This window comes from Brettanomyces nanus, chromosome 1, assembly GCF_011074865.1.
Source record: "Brettanomyces nanus chromosome 1, complete sequence".
NCBI classification, from domain to species: Eukaryota; Fungi; Ascomycota; class Pichiomycetes; order Pichiales; family Pichiaceae; genus Brettanomyces; species Brettanomyces nanus.
The window spans coordinates 2152285-2170227 of record NC_052374.1 but is presented as its reverse complement, the minus strand read 5'-3'; the positions used below and the strand labels follow the sequence as shown (position 1 = coordinate 2170227).

The window sequence follows — 17943 nt, the reverse complement described above, 5'->3', positions numbered from 1 at the left end:
GATTAATCCGTTCTTTTTGATATCACATCTATAGATAAGTGCTCTAAGGATATTGAGAAATAATAACTATCGGAGCGAGAACCAGAACCAGAACTAGAACCAGAACCAGGACTAGAACCAGAACCAGGACTAGAACCAGAACCAGAGCAAAAACAAAAGCAAAAGCCTTATTATTGCCAGCTACAACTCTTATCCATCCATATCTTATACATATATACTTCCCTTCTTTTGGCATGACTATTCACAGACATGGGATGTCAAATACGCGTCTTTCGCAACTTTCATCAGTGTCCAGATGTGCAAGTGTTGACAGTGTTTCCAATCTGGGCGGCAGTTCTTCAAGGACTCAGTCCAGTACTTCGCTGAATTCGATGCTGTCATCTTTGACTACAACGCCAGATTACTCTCCTCTTTTGATTCAAACGGAGGTGGGCGATTTGTTGAATATTGACGATCTTGAGCTTTTAGGTGCCGATATTATTGATGATGACGATGAAGATGATGAGGAAGAGGACGACAGTCAAAATGTCGATAACGGCAAGAATCAAATCAATGAAGAAGATGGCTATGACTCTGACAGAGATAGTATGTGTGGTGAATATTCTGGTCGTGGGACCTCAGATTGTACTGACACTACAGACACAGAAAGAAGTAGCAGCATAGACGAATTACTATGTGGTTTTTCTACCAATAATGAAAGTGAGTCTCGATACGATGCTACAAGGTATGATTATCATGAGAAATGGTTCATATGCTTGATTGGCCTTCCTGCTTGTGGTAAATCCACTGTGGTTAGACAGCTTATCAACTTCACTAATATCAATACAGCTACAGAAAATAACCCTGGTGTCAGAATGAAATCATTTAATGCGGGTGATGTTAGACGTAAGCACGAAATAGGGTTGAGGAAGAAGATGAAGTTCGACTTGAGTGATAATCATACTCAGCAAGTGCGTGAGCAGTATGCCTTTGAGTCTTTGAAACGATTGACTGATAGCTTGGTCAATGATACCGTGGATGTTGGTATATTGGATGCTACTAATACTACCAAGGCTCGTCGGGACTCTATTTTCAAGCAGGTTACTAAAGTGTCCCGAGAGTCTCATGTTGAAATACACACCTTGATACTTGAAGTCAAATGTACCAACAAATCCCTTCGTAGATACAACATAGATCAAAAGGCCAACAATGCTGACTACAAGGGTGTTCCAAAAGATCAGGCCATCATTGATTTTCTTAGTCGAATTGAGAAATACGAAAACATTTACGAGAAGGTTACATTCAAGGAGATTAACAGGTTGGGTGCTAAGTATTTTAGTATCATTAATGCCGGAGAGTGTGTTTGCTACGACTGCGGATTAGTTCATCATGATTCTAAGAGGCATCAGCATCTGACTTTCAAAAATGTGGCTCTGAATTTGATCTACGACTTTCTGATGAATTATCGTTGTTTATATGCCATTCCTTATTTAAAGCAGGTCGAGGTATTTTACACAAAGGGACATTATAAGCCCGTGAGGACCGCTCATTCATCTAGTACATCTTTGAAGGATACATTATCTATAACGATGACTTCAATTTCTTCATCGTCGTCTTTGGCCTCAGCTACACCAGCTCCATCGATACCGGAATCTTCAATAACGCCGACTTCCAAAGGAACACTATTAAAAGTTTTATCAACTCCAAGATTGTGTTAAGTTTTGTTTGTCATTACTATCGCATATTATGAGATGCGTTACTCATTAGGAAAAACACCAGAATAGGTTTATCAGTTTCTCTCTTTCTTTCTTTTCTATTTATGTACATTACAGTTACTTTTTTTTTTGCTAATTAGACTTTAGAATTTATGTTTATTGTACAGATTTCACAGTGATAATCCTGGTATACTGAATCCAGGCAAAGCTGCTTGCGGTGGCTGGGCCCTTGGAGTATATGAGGGTGCTTCGTCTTCTCCCATTCCTGAACCATAACGGAAGTCCCCTCTTGGTCCGATATGCTGTTTTTCCATCCATGTCTCTCCTGTGTAGGCTGTATCTTTGAAGCCATGGATATCATTAGGTCTAGCTCTTGACCAAAAGCGCAATGACTTGTCTGCACCAGCAGTGCAGAGAATATGACCCAAAGGATGGTACTCCATCGTGAATATTGCCTTATCGTGAGCATAAGGAATTCTATGTAAGCAATCTGTAAGATTTTGAACATGTGAATCTTTGAGGTTGCCGGGCAAGAAATTGGTAGGGCCTTTGCCGTTCGAGGTCGTCGTTTTAGGGGCAGAACCAACCACTATTTCAGGTTCGATAGCCCTCTTAAGATCGTAAGTTGACATTGAGCCATCATATCCACCAATGGTGAGGATGCTGGAATGAATAGGATGCCATGTAATTGCTGACAAGTCGGTATCGTTGAAAGAGCGGATTGAAACTAGCGGTTTCATCGTACGTAAATCGAATACACGAGTCGAATGGTCACGAGAGCATGCAGCCATTAACCTCTCATTACCAATTTTCTGAAATTTGGCCTTTGTCACAGTATGTTTAAAGTCATGCAATGTAGTAATGCAAGTGGCATCTCTTGGATCCCAGAACTTCACCAAGTTATCCTTAGAGCCGCTCATCACAAGTCCTAGACTGGAATGCCAGTCACAGCACTTCACATCCCAGTGATGGCCCTTTAACACTCTTTCTTCGTGGGCACTGTTGAAGTCCCAAATCTTTAGGAATTGATCATCCGAACAACTAATGAACTTTGAGTCGTTGGGAGAGAAGGCTAAGTCCTGGATGGCATTATCGTGTGATTTAGGTAGAATATTCACGTTGTTGAAATTTGGCTGCCAATACTTGATGGTTCCTTCTTGATCTCCGCTGATTAGCCAATCTCCGTCGTGGCTGTACTCTAATGCAAATATGGGAGAGTCGTGGGCTTGCATAATTGACTCAAAATTGAATGTTAGACCGTTCCATAGAGTGAATTCGCCACTATAAGAAGAAACCAACACCCTTCGAGCATCGGGTGTCCATTTGATTGTATGAATAGCGTGCTTAGCCTTATTTGTAGAAACATGAACAAACTTGGTGGCTACGTCGTAAATCACAGGCTGCTCTTTATTGGGAGGTAATAGATACGCAAGGTATGACATTTCAGGCCTAATATGTCCAAATGGTTGCCGTGTCCGCCTTCTATTATAAACGTTCTTTTTTATCATATATTGGCCCATAGGAGTGAAGTAGTCCACTGTTCTTCTATGCTGCGATTTCTTATCATCATCGTTTGAATTTTGCTGCTGTTGAGGATATTGGTCTCTCAGTGGTGGCAGGGACCCCTGTGGCCTCCTATTGTTGTTATTCCATCGATTATAGTTGTTATTCATTGTAAATAGAAGTTCAATTAGGAGAAATGTGGGTGGTGATTACTAACTCGACAAGGAGTTTAGAGCTTCATATAAACATCGCGTCTCTCAAATTTTTCTCTCCTTGAGATTTTTCAGACTTCAGACTTTTCAGACTTTTCGAGGAGACAAAGGATTCGAAGAAATCAGCAATAATATCCTTACGATTGCCGTCAGATGATGACAGAATCTGGAGGTGTACGTGCGATTTCCCCAATCTTTAATGTTGGACCAATTTGTGCCCTTCAAATCCTTGAAACTGACAACGATACCGTTCTAGCCGGTGAGGGACCAATTCTAAAGGCCTACAATTTTAAAACGGGTGATGTCATTGCCAGAATGCGGGCCTTTCCTAGGAATAAGGTACATGGAATAAGTGTCTATGAGACCGAAAAGCCTGAATTAGTGGCTGTTTTCGGTGGAAGGTCGCTTAGCGTTATTTCCTATGATCATTTCAAGAAGAATGCTGCTGAATTCAAGGAGTATGCGGTGGGAGACTGGATCTTGGCGGTTGAGTTCTCTCTTGACGGATCGAAACTCTACTGTTTAACAGCTCACAATGTTGTCGTAACTGTTGATGTTGCTAGTATGATGCTTATAGACTCAAAAAACTGTGGCTGGAAGTCTATACTTTATTCTGGTTCTATCAAAGCTCTCAAAGATGGAAGAATACTTATTTGCTCTGGTACTGTTATGAATGGAATTTTAGTATGGGAATTGACTTCTTCAAAGCTATTATACAACCTCACTGATCATGAGGGGTCTATATTTGGTGTGAAACCTTCCAATTGTGGTAAATATCTTCTCAGTTGCTCTGACGATCGATCTATTAGAGTGTGGGATCTCTCCAAAGGTGAGTTATTAGCCACTGGATGGGGCCACGGAGCTAGAATTTGGGGACTTAGCTTTTTTTCATTCGATTCTAATCATGGATTCAAAGTATTCAGTTGTTCTGAAGACTGTACTGCTCGTGTTTGGAAGTATGCCAATGGTTCAGGTGAGCTTGTTCAGCAGAGGCTCATTTCCTGTCATACTGGAAGAAGTATTTGGAGTGAATGTGTCAATGATAAACTTAAGATTGGATTTACTGGTGGTGCTGATGGTAAACTAAAGGTTCATGACTTGGCCCCAGACATCAGGCTTGGATATGTTAGCTGTTTATGGACCGTTTCAGGAATTTCCAAGCAGACTGACATCGGTTTCGAAAAAGTTGAGACCATTAAAAGTTATTATGACTTTGGGTATGGACTTTTTGCGGTGAGCTCTTTGGGTAAATGCTTTGCTGTGAATAATAGCCATCAGTGGAATCATTTGTTTGAAGATGCCAGATTCGCTCGTTTTTCGTTGGTGACAGGGTTTAAGCATACTGGGATTGTTGTTCTTTGTAACAAGTCTGGAATTATGATTTTGTTGAAGTTTGACTCCACTTGTAACCTACTTTCCCGTTCAGAAATCCTAATTCCCACTATATCCCGATTGGGTAACATCTTGACCTCTAGTACCAATGATAAATTATTACTCTTGGCTGAATCGCCTAATCCCCAGGATTGTTTGGTCCTTCAGGAGATTGATGAGGCAACTTCAAAAGTAATATACACTTCTCTGTTGGTTAAACCCCAGGAGAACATTGCCATTAGTTCTCTACTCTACGATGCAGATACTCAATACTTGGTGGTTGGCTCTCGTTTTGCAACTATTATTCTTTACGATATGTCCATCGGCACTGAAGTACCGGTTTGTGCCTATTATAAAAACCAAGTGAAAGGTGACACGGTATCGGAATTGCTGGTTGCAAGTGCTGATAAGATTTCAAGAGAACTATCGTTTTACGTGACTATGAAAGATGGCCGTTTTTATATCATTAAGGTTGGAACAAATCGGCAGATGGAGATTTTGGAAGATAATAGACTTCAAAGAGGATTCCTTGAAGGTCTGCTGATTGGAAGTAATGGCGAATTGCTGTTGTATGGCTTCAAATCTGACTGCTTCTACGTGTGGAATGAAACTACTCAAGATGAGATAGTTCGGATTGTGTGTGGTGGACCTCACAGGCAATGGAGTTTTTACTACTGGCATGAAGAAGGAAAATTGAGGTTTCGTTTTGTGTTTACTAGGGCTTCCGATATAATGATGGTCCAAAATGGTTCGCAGCAGTTTGTTGATTATCTTAATGTTGGATTACACGGTAGAGAGATTAGAAGTATGGCTGTTATGAATGGGCCTAGCGAAAATGAGAAGTTGTTGATTTCAGGAGGAGAGGATACTACGGTAAAGCTTTCTGAATTGAAAATGGATGGGACTATAAAGTTATTGTGGACCCAGCGACAGCACGGCTCCGGATTGCAGTCTGTTCATGTAGTGAACGATGAATATGTGATGAGTTCGTCTGCTAGAGAGGAGTTATACTTATGGAAGGTATCTCAGGCCACAGGCAAGCCGTCCATCTGTCTTTATAGAACAATCAGGCCTATATCTAAGCATCCGGATTTACGTGTGATGGACTTTGATACATTAGAAATCAAGGACAAGGGTAAACCCATTGGCTTTATAGTGGCCACAGTCTATTCAAATTCTCTCATTTGTCTCTGGTATTTCAACTATGTCGAGAAGAGCTATAAAATGTTTGTCAACGATTACTACAGACAGTGTTGTATTCTCAGCGTTCATTTCATGATTCTTCGAGGTAAAATATATCTTACTGCTGCTTCAACAAACGGATATCTATCTATCTACAATGTGGATTCATTGTTGTCAAAGTACTTCGAACTGGGAAGTGGTAACACCCTCATAATGACTGGTGACGGAACTTTTGAGGTGTCGAAATTAGGTCGTTTAATTGTTGATAAACAGCTTCATCAATCTTCTATTAAGGCTCTTGACTACCGATATGTTTCTGAATCTGAAATCGTCATTGTGACTGGTGGAGATGACAATTCTCTCATTCTTAGTAAAATAAACATGAAAAATGATGCAGAGTCTGATTCTGTGCAGGTGGAGGTTTTATCTTACATTTCCGATGCGGCAGCATCCACTATTACCTGCGTTAATATGATAGACGAAAATAGAGTTGTGGTATCTTCTGTGGACCAGAAGTTTAGAGTTTGGAGTATTAAGGGAGGAAATCTTCAGTTATTAGATGACGAGTATACTACAGTTGCAGATATTGGCTGTGCAGTGGTTTCTGAGTTCAATGGAGTCAAGATGGTCCTTATTGGAGGAGCAGGAGTCTCAGTATGGAAATTGAATGAATAAACTATATATTTATTGAGTCTATGTGCAAGATAAATACTTCAATGAAGTCTATTCAAGCCTGCTTTTGCTTGTGCTTAGGGTTTGCCTTGCAAAGTACATACACTCTCCCCTTTCTTCTTGCAATGTAGCACTTTGGACACATCCTTTTAACTGATGTCTTCACCTTATAAGTTCTGGCCATTATGTTCATTATGGTATTCGACGTGAAAGAGGTTCGGCCACTAACCATCGTGAGTCCCGTTCTTAAACCCGAGAAAAGCATCGCAATACAAAGTAAATGATCGACAATGAAGAGAGAGAAAGACAGGGGATGTCTTCTTAACTAAGATTACCTTTTACTTCAGACAAAAGAAAAAGTTGAACATCTGATTCCCGATTTTACTTTGGCAGACAAATAGCGTTCGTGGTACTGAGACCCTCACCGTTTTAAGCTGTGAGGTTCTTTTGGATTCCTGAGTCATTGTTGTTTGTTCTCTGATCTGTTCCTATTTTACTTATTCGTGTATAGCTAATAATTATGGAAGGATGGGGCGAGCTTCTTCAAATACCGGCAATTAAAGTGCCGAGATCTGCTAGAACTTCAGGCCAAACTATGCAGAAGAGCATAACTTCACTTATCTTTGACGACTCTCACGATTTAATCTGGCTGGGTGACTCTTCCGGTTATCTTTATTCATTTTACGGTCTTAAATTGCAGCCCTATGTGTCGTGTCATGCTCATAAGGGTCCAATTAATCAAATTCTTGGTCATAAGAAGGGAATTGTTTCACTTTCAAGTCGTGCCGTACGTCTAGGCACCATTGAAGGTACCCCTATCTATCAGGTTACGTGTTCTCCTGAACATGGCGGTCTCAGGTGTATGTCTTATACTTCCAATACTCAAACAGAGCTTTTGGTGGGTGGTAAAGCGTCGTCTACCAGAAGTAGGATTTTCAAAGTAGATCTGGTTAATGGGAATTTGGCTGGTTCGATCAATTACGACCATGACTTACTTTTCATGGACACAAACTTAAGGTATGTGATTCTTGGAAGATCCGATGGTTGTATTGATGTCTTAGATCCTAAATCCCAGAAAATTGTCAAGACTTTCCGCTGCAATTCTGCCAGCCTATCGTCTATGTGTGTTCATGACAATATGGTGTTAACCACAGGCTACTCGCTCAAAAAGGATCGATTTGTGCCTGATCCAATGGTGAATTGTTTTGATTTACAAACACTGGATTCCCAACCCCCGATAGCGTTCCCTGCAGGTCCTGCCCATATATATATTCACCCTGTAGTGCCCAATTTGGTACTCATAGCGTCAAACATGGGTCAAATTCATTTCGTTGATATTTATCATCCCACGAAGCTTCAAATTTATCAGGCCGAGTTGACCTCTTATATTACTCTTTTTGATCTTGCGGCCTCTGGTGATTGTTTTGTCTTTCTCGACGGCATGCAAAATCTCCACTTGTGGGCACGTGTTCCCAATGCAATGGCTCCTATTCCCAATTTCACTGTCTATAGTACTCAAATAGGGCTTCCAGCAGTTGAAAGAGAGCCTATACCGCTATCCAATAGGCTCAATTTTGATATGTATATGCCTCCTCTCAATGGCATAAAGCTTCCACACTATGAAGAGATGCTTCTTTCTGCTTGGCCTACTGACATGATGTTTCAGGTTGGGTCTGTGCCCAAACCAATTGACTATGAGATTATACGGAGTATAGAGACCATTCAAGGGTTTAAAGTTGCCCGATATAATAAGAAAAAATTTGGTGCTCGCAATGTCGTGATGCCTTATGAGCAAAAGGAGACACTTGTAGTGCCTAAGTTTATTAGTGAGAAGGAAGAGGAAGAGGACGATGAAGATGATGATCAAGTTTTTGATTACCGGGAAGGCAAGCAGCTTGACACAGCCACTGATCATGAAAGTGGTGATCGAGCATTAACGAGTGATGAAACCACCACATCTTCAATCTCTGGTGCGATGTCTTCCATGGGTAAATCCAGATTTAGCACGATCTCGTCTACAGACAACATACCTGATGCCTTTTGCCCTGTCTCTATTTCTTACTCTAAATTTGGGGTGGATGACTTTGATTTCGCATATTACAACAGAACATGCTTCTCCGGTTTAGAGGCTGATGTCGGTAACACTTATACCAATTGCATTCTTCAGCTTTATAGGTTCGATGCTCCACTTTGTAATTACATTTTATCGACTCTTGCAGAGGACGTCATGGAGGAAAACTCGATTCTTGTTGAACTGGGGTACTTGTTTGATATGATGGTTAAGGCCAATGGACAGCATTGTGCTGCGTCCAATTTTCAGCGAATATTCTCTTCCATCCCGGAAGCTCAGAGGTCAGGATTAGTGAATGAAGAAGGGAAAGTGTACGATGATTACGGACAGAGGCGACTTCTCCAAGCGTTTAATAGGTTTATTCTTGAAAGAATTTCACAGGATGAGAAGCGTCTTTACAATACATTACAGTCTGATAAGATGAATTCCATTATTGGTGTTCCCACGGAGACGGCTGTGTATTCGAACTTTTGTTCTCTCAGTCAAAAACGGACCACCATCTTCCACTCCATCGATGTGAATTCCTTGCCTCTACCACCATCAACTCCGTCCAATATGACTATCTTGAATTATGTTGAGGCTTCAATGAACAAGAAAATCCAACATATGATCAATTGCGATATATGCAAGAGGCATCATTTTATAGATGCATCTCTTCGGGTGGAAGAACTTCCGAAAGATCTTATTTTGAATATCGATCTCACCAATGAGCAGCTCAATGAGGTTCGCTTTCTTAAAGGGTGGCTTGTGCCTGAGTTCTACATGGTATTATCTACGGCCGGAATACCGATGTTGCGTACAAACATTGTTGCTGGTAGCCAGGTAGGCGTGAGGAAGTACCAGCTAGTAGGATATGTTGCCCAAGTTACAGACAGAGTAAACAGAAGTCATCTGGTGAGTCTCGCTCGAGTTCCGGACGAGGTCAACAAATGGTGTCTTTTCAATGATTTCTTGGTGACTCCGATTGCTGAAGAGGAAGTGTTTAATATGAGCTACTGGTGGAAAAAACCTGTCGTTGTTGTTTACAAGTCTGTGGACACCGAAAGCACTTTTGATTATGAGTGTTGGAGGAATTCTCTAAATGACGATATTCTTTACAAAGATCATTTCGCGAAAGGTACTAGAGAAGGTAAGATCATTGAATATGAACTTCTTACCAACAATGAGGCACCACATCCCGGATCTATGGTCGCTATTGATGCTGAATTTGTTCAATTGGTACCACAGGAGTTTGAGATCTCCTTCCATGATCATAAGAAGTTAGTGAAGCCGAAAAAGTTGGCATTGGGACGGATATCTGCGTTACAATGTGAGGGTGAAAAGGAAGGTGAGTGTTTTATCGACGATTACATTGTAGCCACAGAGCACATAGATGATTACATTACGTCCTTTTCTGGTATCGAGCCGGGAGATTTGGATCCAGACGTATCGAAGAGAACCTTAGTCACTCTGCAGACGGCATACCGAAAAATGTGGCTCTTACTTAACTTTGGGTGCATTTTTATTGGACATTCTCTCAAGGGCGATTTCCGAATGATCAACATTAAAGTACCAAAGAATCAGGTGAGAGATACTGCGGAGTTGTTCTATCTTAAAAAGGAGAAGAGAAAATTGAGTCTAAAGTATCTAATCTATCAGTTGTTCCATGACAATGTTCAAACGGGGAATCACGATTCCATTGAAGATGCATATTCGGCGATGAGATTATACAGAAAGTACCTAGAGCTAGAAAGGACAGGAATGCTCGAGTTTACACTGCAAAGGATTTATCTTGAAGGCCAGATGTCGCGGTTTAGAATTCCTCAGTGAGTTAATATTCTTTATGTATAGTAGTGTAGTAATGAATGAGATGACAACTTTATTTTTAGTTTTGTAAGTTAACTAAACTCAATGATGATGACTTGGTCACTTTCTGCTGTGCCCTGGTTGTTGGCTGGAATTGTTGCGGTAGCCTATTGAATGGCACAGTTGAGTATTGCTGAGTTTTCTGTTGGTTCTGATGAGGCTGTTGCTTATAGTACATACTCCTCTGAGGTGTTCCTACCACACTGTTGATTGATGTTGATACAGACGCTTTTTGAATTTCTTCCTGTCTGCTTGAGAAAAAATCTTGACTGTTCTTCTTCCACAAAGCAGCAATTCTATCTTCATAAGCTTTAAAGTCGCCAAATGATTTGGTGCTCTCGCCAATGCTCTTCTTAATATCCACTCCAGGGATGTTGTCAATTTTAACAATGGATTTGAACACTGGATTACGAAACCGTCTAATATTGAGATACTCTCTGGATAGTTTTTCATACTCCATTCGAGTGAGGTTCGTTGTGAATGGATTGTTAGAATCTGACAAGTCTACCAAGGAATTAAGGTTTTCTCTTTGTAACCAAAGTCTCTGTTGGGTTCTCGTCTCCAGTTTCGGCTGTGCAGTAGACAAATAGGAGTTGAAATTGTTAGCAAAAGCATCTTCAACAGGTTTCTGAAATTCCGTGTTAGTGATAGAGCCAGTTTTATCGTTATGCTGATCTCTTCTTGCTGTTATTGCCTGATGCATGGATACTGTACTCGACTTCCGCAATCCTCTGTGATCTCTTAAGTCGTGTGATACCCTCGGATCGCCGACTTCACGAACATCTCTTAGGTCTTTGGGATCCATAAATTTGTGGAACTGTTGTGATCGCAGAAGGCTAGTTTGAGGGTTCACACTCCCATTGTATGCTCCAGCTAAGTTCAACCCTGATTGTTGGAAGATGAGAGATGAGCTGCTGCTGCGTTTCTGCATCGTTGTAGCATCATTGGCAACGCTCGTTTCACTCACTGTATAATTGTTTCTGTATGGATTATCCACATTAGAGGCCTCCTTCCTTGGCACCTGTCTCTGCTGACCCGTAGACTGTGACAATAAGTAAGTTGCATCATAAGACGAAGTGTCAGGAAGATCTTTCTTTGCACTCTCAGTAGGTCCCTCTATCACTTTAACATCGTCATCAAATGACTCTACTTCTTCTGGTTCCGACTCTAGTGCCGGTTGTGGTTCTCCTTTGTGGGTTTTTGGCTTTCCGTATTTTCCAGACTTACTCGCCTCTCTGGATTCACTTTCAGTCTCGCTAGATTCCTCTTGTGAGCTGTCATCCGCATGCGTTAAATCTATGATTACTTTATGTTTGGTGCCCCTTAATGAGGTATTTCTCCCCACCAGATTTGGAAAACTTTTGTTTCTATGAGATGCCAAAAGTTTAGTCAGGGATCCTAGCCTAACAGAAGACTTTGGAAGTTTTAGAACATCTCCACTTGACTTTGACCTTCCAAATTTCGGCTTTTCTTGAGGCCCTGCACCGTTTGGATGTGAAGGAGTCAGCTCACCCAGTCCAGCACATGACTCAGTAGACCTTATTCTGGAAAGCTTACCATATGAGCTATTCCGTATTAACTTACCCGCCGTAAACTGTTTCAACTTTCTTTTTGGCTGGCCCTCATCCTTAAGAGACGTGGATGACCTTCCATGTGAGATTGTGTGAACGTGAGGCATCTTTTTTTGGCTAATACTCGACGCCCGATAAATAAGCGATCTGGCTTTATTAATGGTCAATACAAGATGAAATGCTCGAATTATTATTGTCTTTTTTTTCCCCCTCGATATATTTAACGGTCACTCAGTCAGCCACGCTCACTGAGCCGTCTTACTTATCTTAAGACGCCTCCTCTTATTTTATCTCTCCACCATCTCTTTTTAATAAACCTAAGACATGAGTGACTTCAATCTATACCAAATATCCCGAAATTATCTACAGAGAATCCTCTCTAATACCAATAATGAGTCGTCTTCTGCTTCCTCAATCAGAGTACTCCTCTTGGATAATCAGACGTCATCCATTATATCTATGGTTACCACTCAATCCGAACTTCTTAAGCACGATATTTACTTGATTGACAAGATAGAAAACTTTGATAGGGATAATCTTCGCAACTTACCCTGCATTTGCTTTTTTAAGCCGTCCGATCTTATTCTATCAGACCTCTGCTCTGAAATATCGTCTCCTAAATACAAAAGCTATCAGGTATACTTTAACAACATAGTTTCCAAGTCTCGCCTGGAAAGATTGGCCGAATCTGATGATTTGGAGGTGATTACCAATGTGGCTGAGGTGTTTCAAGATTACTACACGGTAAACCGAGCTCTATTCACATCTGTCAACATATCTAATCCCCTTGGTGGAATTGACACATGGGATCCCGAGTCACTTGATACTGCTCTAGATTCAATCATATCTTTGCTTCTTTCTCTCAAAATTAAACCGGTCATTAGATTCGAGTCAAACTCCAAGATGGCATCGAAATTGGCTTCTTCTGTCAACTATGAGATCGACAACAATTCGTCTAAATTATTCGATGATGCAACTAAGAAGGATGTTCAGCCGTTATTACTTATAATGGACAGAAAAAATGATCCAGTGACTCCATTGTTGTTTCCATGGACCTATCAATCGATGATCCATGAAGTATTTGGCATTAAAAACAATACGGTGGATCTTTCACAGCTTCCGAATGTTGGTAAAGAGTTGAAAACTGTAGTGCTTAATGAGAGTCAGGATCAATTTTACAGAGAATCCATGTATCTTAACTTTGGTGAGTTGTCTGAAAGTTTGAAAAAGTTCATTGATAAGTATAGAGAGAAGACCAAAACTAACTCGAGCATCAATTCCATCAAGGATATGAAATACTTCCTTGAAAATTATCCTGAGTTCAAAAAGACCTCCTTAAACGTTTCCAAGCACATGCTTCTCTCCTCAGAGATTGACAAACGTATTAACGAATGGAGGATGTGGGAAGTTAGTGAGTTTCAGCAGACGATGGTGTCGAACTCCGATACTAGTCATCATCAAAGTGAGCTTGATCAACTTGAACAGTTGTTGTTTGACCACAAAGATAATGGTCAAGGTGTCCCATTAGCTCCGCTCTCCAACGAAACTAAGACAAAGCTTCTGTCGCTATATGCCCTTAAGTACGAAACTTACAGCGGCAAGCAGACTACAAAATTACTAAGGTTGTTGAAGAAAAGTCACTTTCCTGAGGAGTACTGCCACTTTGTTCAGACTTTACTCAAATATGCTGGTGCTTCTGAACGGTTGTTTGATGACGATGATTCCATTTTTGAGCGTGTTGCCAATTCATCAAGTACTCTTATCAATGGTTTGACGTTCGGAAGTCATGGTGATACTAGCAATGTGTATATGCAACATGTGCCTAGACTTCAAAGTATCCTCATGAAAGTTGCCAAATGCAAGTTGAACCTGAATCATTACCCCTACATTGGCAAGCCACAGCCGGAAATCACTGGTTCCGGAAGCAAAGTTCCACCCCAAGAAATCATCATCTACATTGTTGGGGGTGTCACCTATGAAGAAGCCCGGTTGGTTGCAGAGTTAAATAAGTCGAATAGCGGACTGAGGTGTGTTATTGGTGGAACACATATTTTGAGCACAGACGGATTTGTGGAGAATTTGGTAGATATAGGTGATAGTAGTAGATAAAAGCCACTCTTTATTGATTACATGTTAACGGTATTTATTTTCCCATTCGTTAAGCCGCTTTGTCAGCGAGTCGAGTCTTACCACAGACTCGTTGTAGCAGCTTATAAGAATCTTCTGAAGTTCCGTATTCTCTGGGGTTCGAAACCCGCTCTTATCGTCCTGCATTCCGAGTAAGGAGTTCTTGGTATCTTCCTCGCTGGAAAGCTCTAACTGGATGTTCGATATGAACTCCATAATCGAAAACACTCTGCGTTTCATTTCGTTCATACTAATTCGGCTGCTTGGAACGTTGACCCTGAATGGTTTATCTTCTTCAAAGTTGTTCTCTTTCGGCTGCTTCGTACGCTTGCTTCTTTTCGTCCTCGTTCTCGTCTCAGATCTTGATAATCCTTTTGAAGCATTAGAATCACTGCCAGAATCGGCCGTTAACGCTGACACTGTAGCAGCAGCAGCAGCAGCAGTCTTAACAGTAGAAGAAACGACAGCAATGGCAGCTGGAGCTGTTATCGCAACTTTCCTTCTTTTAGAGCTTCTCGTACTTCTAGCATTTTTGAAGGTACTACTGCTCGACTCATTTCCAGAATTGGAATCAAGAACTCTATCAGAAGATGATCCAGACCGTGAATGGCGTAATGGGTGACTATCGGTGCCATTCTCGTCACCTTCATCGGAAGTATTGCTGCCACTTCTTGCTCTGCGCTTAGAAGAGGCTCTTGTATTTCGAAATGGAGGTACTTCTGTAGACGAGACGTTGATCTCTTCAGGTTGAACTCCACTCTCACGTGCGCTTTCCTCTAGTGCCTTCCTCAACATTGCCTCGTAATTGTAATCTCTTACAGAGTGAAGCGTCTTCCTGGATCGCTTATGTTTCCCATCTTTATCATCTGAATCGCCTTCATCATTTGTGTCATCCTTTTCTTCTTCAATGCCAGGTTCGGGATTAGCAGGTATGTTCACCTTCTCCTCTGATCTCTTTCTTCTAGTACTGCGTCTACTGTTTTTGCTGCTATGATTTATATTGTCGCTGCTATGTTCGTTGTGTTCCGCATCCGGATTGTATTGACTTCTCTGTATTCCGTATCTGTCCATGAATAAATAATGCATGTCCGGTCGGCATTGTTCACACCAGTACTTTTCGGGAGCAGTGTTCTCAGTTTTGATACCAACACAGTAGCCATGCTGCCAAACAGAGCAGAGCTCACACTGAATGAAAAATCCAGTATCCACGTCATCGAAATCTGAACCAGAATCATCCGGAATTATCAAATCGTCGCTGCCGCAAACGCATCTGGTCACTTCCTCGATGAGCTCATTGTTGCCAGCTTCTTCATTGTTAGTGGCAGCAGTTTCCGCTTCTTCGTAGGGTGCATCCTCGGTATAGTGAAACCGACGTGACTGTCTTCTCATTATGGATATAATGCTTCACAAAATAAAAGAACCAAAGAGAAAAGATGTTTGTGTTTGTGTTCTCTTTTTTCTATCTTAGTTTTTCCTTCTCTTCGTCTTACTATCTATGCTGTTTTGATAAAACTCAATGAAGAAAAAATTATGAGAAAGAAAAAAAAAGATTGATGAGATGTTTGGTGGTCGGGTTCTTTGTATGAACCATGGAGAAAACGAAGGAAACGATTAAAGAGGGGCCAGTGGAAGTGGAAGTGGGTGCTGCTGAGGCTGATAAACTTATTATGGCCAAAAGAAGAGACGAAGAGAAGCGACTAACCGAGGAGGACGAGGAAGACAATGAGCCCATCGATGCATCTGCACCAAATAGTGCGGGTAGAAGTACTGAGAAAGCAGATAAAGGAAATAGCAGGGGTATTAATTTATTATCAGGAGTTTCTACTCAGAAGAGACGTATTAAGCAAAGCAGGGGAACACGTGAGAATGGTCTCTTTTTCTCACGTGATCGAGGAGATGGGCTTAACAAGGATCATCGAGATGGAGAAAACTCGCTTAAAAAGGAGCTTTCTGCTGTACTTGCCACTACTACGAGTCTTCCAAGGAAGCCAGCATGGATGCCAGAAGAGCAGTATAAAAAGCAATTAGAGTCTATCGAAGTGTACACTGCACCAGAGCAGGAGTTGAAGCGGATTAAAGTAGAAGACAAGAAATCATTGGGCCGAAGGTCTGCCGTTCCATCTCATCCAATCAGTAAAAAGGAACATGATGTGATCGTCAGAAACTTCTATAATGATCAAACTTATCGTTCCCGGCGTCAAAAGAGGACGGAGTCAAAGATCTACAAGTTAAGATCATTCAATAATTGCATCAAGTACATTCTTATCAGCAAGTACGCTACCAGAGGCGGAAACGTCTTGGATTTAGGATGTGGAAAAGGTGGAGATCTGGCGAAGTGGGGCTTGACCCAGATCTCGTCCTATGTGGGCATCGATATCAGTGATCAGTCAATTAAGGAAGCCATTCATAGATATAGAAAATCACGGTGTCAATTCCATGCGATATTTGCTACTGGGGATGCATTCAATACGCAAGTGCCGGAAATCGTGGCGCCTTTCAAGAATGAGGTAAACCTACAATTTGATACGGTATCCATGCAATTCTGTCTTCATTATGCATTTGCGAATGAGGAAACTGCGCGTAGAATGTTGGAAAACGTATCTAGATCATTGAAGCTTGGAGGCATGTTCATAGGAACCATTCCTTCATCGGACTTTATCCGGTGGAAAATTAAACGTTTGCATTCTGGATCCAAAAAATGGGGTAATTCGCTCTACGAGGTAGAGTTTCCCGAGCCTCCACCTAGAGATGGACAGTTCCCAAGTCCATTTGGTAACATGTATACATACTACTTGGTTGACGCTGTGGATCACGTGCCAGAGTATGTTGTGCCATTTGAGAAGTTGAGATCTCTATGCGAGGAATACAATTTGGAACTCAGGTACAAGAAAAACTTGTTTGAATTGTTCAATAAGGAAATTCCCAAATATTTCCATCTGCTACCACCTCCACTAGTGGAATCTCTCAAGCGTTCCGATGGAACTTATGGTGTTAGTGGAGAGGACCGAGATGCATGTTCATTCTATCTTGCATTTGCTTTCGAGAAGACAAGTTAGAATTTACAATGACATGATTCTCCTCATTCTCTAATAAATATTTTTGGCTACCACGCCTAATTCCTCTGTCCTGGATATAATTGGTGAACTTAATTTTTCACTCGACATTTTCAATTAAATTTTTCTGTCGCGCATCGCGTCATCACGATTGCGGGCTGTATGGTCTGATTCTTTTTCAGTATGAGTAGATTCTTCGATTAGTAGCACAAGTATGAGGTTACAGCTCATATGACTATACACCTTGAATATAATGCTTTCGTGCTCTCGGGTTTAGAGATCATATCGGAATGAATGTTCAGACAATCCAAAGAATCATACTGGAGTTGCAGGATGCATTATTTCTTTTTCTGAGGCTTTCTTTTTTTTTTCACTGTCTATATCTCAACATTCCATATCGAAGAGTTGTTTACGGTACATCAGTTTTTTTACAGTAAAGAACGCAAGTCTGCCGATATGTTCACCCGTCAGATCTGGAAAGGGGTAATTGAATATTGGGCTCTGGCTCTGAGAATACTTGGCTAACACCATCACGGATATAGGTCGAAAGCAACTGATGCTAACCTCATATTAGTCTTATCTACTTACCTGTCCCCGTAGACTAGACAGTTTCTATAAATTCTCTTATGTGCCCTTCAAAAC

At 41.2% G+C, this 17943-nt stretch overlaps 8 protein-coding genes across 8 annotated transcripts; 5 read left to right on the top strand and 3 right to left on the bottom strand.

Moving 5' to 3' along the window:
- Positions 1-233: 233 nt before the first annotated feature.
- FOA43_000995 (uncharacterized protein) lies at positions 234-1697 on the top strand (the record flags this gene model as incomplete). Its single annotated transcript, XM_038921319.1, has 1 exon — positions 234-1697. The coding sequence occupies one exon, from the start codon at positions 234-236 to the stop codon at positions 1695-1697; it is 1464 nt and encodes a 487-aa protein (XP_038777247.1).
- A 167-nt stretch (positions 1698-1864) lies between these two features.
- Positions 1865-3136, bottom strand: FOA43_000994 (uncharacterized protein; the record flags this gene model as incomplete). Its single annotated transcript, XM_038921318.1, has 1 exon — positions 1865-3136. The coding sequence occupies one exon, from the start codon at positions 3134-3136 to the stop codon at positions 1865-1867; it is 1272 nt and encodes a 423-aa protein (XP_038777246.1).
- Positions 3137-3562: 426 nt separating this feature from the next.
- On the top strand, positions 3563-6637 carry FOA43_000993 (uncharacterized protein; the record flags this gene model as incomplete). Its single annotated transcript, XM_038921317.1, has 1 exon — positions 3563-6637. The coding sequence occupies one exon, from the start codon at positions 3563-3565 to the stop codon at positions 6635-6637; it is 3075 nt and encodes a 1024-aa protein (XP_038777245.1).
- A 517-nt stretch (positions 6638-7154) lies between these two features.
- FOA43_000992 (uncharacterized protein) lies at positions 7155-10514 on the top strand (the record flags this gene model as incomplete). Its single annotated transcript, XM_038921316.1, has 1 exon — positions 7155-10514. One exon carries the CDS (start codon positions 7155-7157, stop codon positions 10512-10514), a length of 3360 nt encoding a protein of 1119 aa, XP_038777244.1.
- A 55-nt stretch (positions 10515-10569) lies between these two features.
- On the bottom strand, positions 10570-12228 carry FOA43_000991 (uncharacterized protein; the record flags this gene model as incomplete). The annotated part of the gene is made up of 2 exons (XM_038921315.1): positions 10570-11855; positions 11910-12228. 2 exons carry the CDS (start codon positions 12226-12228, stop codon positions 10570-10572), a joined length of 1605 nt encoding a protein of 534 aa, XP_038777243.1.
- Positions 12229-12580: 352 nt separating this feature from the next.
- Positions 12581-14230, top strand: FOA43_000990 (uncharacterized protein; the record flags this gene model as incomplete). The annotated part of the gene is made up of 1 exon (XM_038921314.1): positions 12581-14230. The coding sequence occupies one exon, from the start codon at positions 12581-12583 to the stop codon at positions 14228-14230; it is 1650 nt and encodes a 549-aa protein (XP_038777242.1).
- Positions 14231-14254: 24 nt separating this feature from the next.
- On the bottom strand, positions 14255-15637 carry FOA43_000989 (uncharacterized protein; the record flags this gene model as incomplete). The annotated part of the gene is made up of 1 exon (XM_038921313.1): positions 14255-15637. The coding sequence occupies one exon, from the start codon at positions 15635-15637 to the stop codon at positions 14255-14257; it is 1383 nt and encodes a 460-aa protein (XP_038777241.1).
- Positions 15638-15837: 200 nt separating this feature from the next.
- On the top strand, positions 15838-17304 carry FOA43_000988 (uncharacterized protein; the record flags this gene model as incomplete). Its single annotated transcript, XM_038921312.1, has 1 exon — positions 15838-17304. The coding sequence occupies one exon, from the start codon at positions 15838-15840 to the stop codon at positions 17302-17304; it is 1467 nt and encodes a 488-aa protein (XP_038777240.1).
- Between the last annotated feature and the right edge of the window lie 639 nt (positions 17305-17943).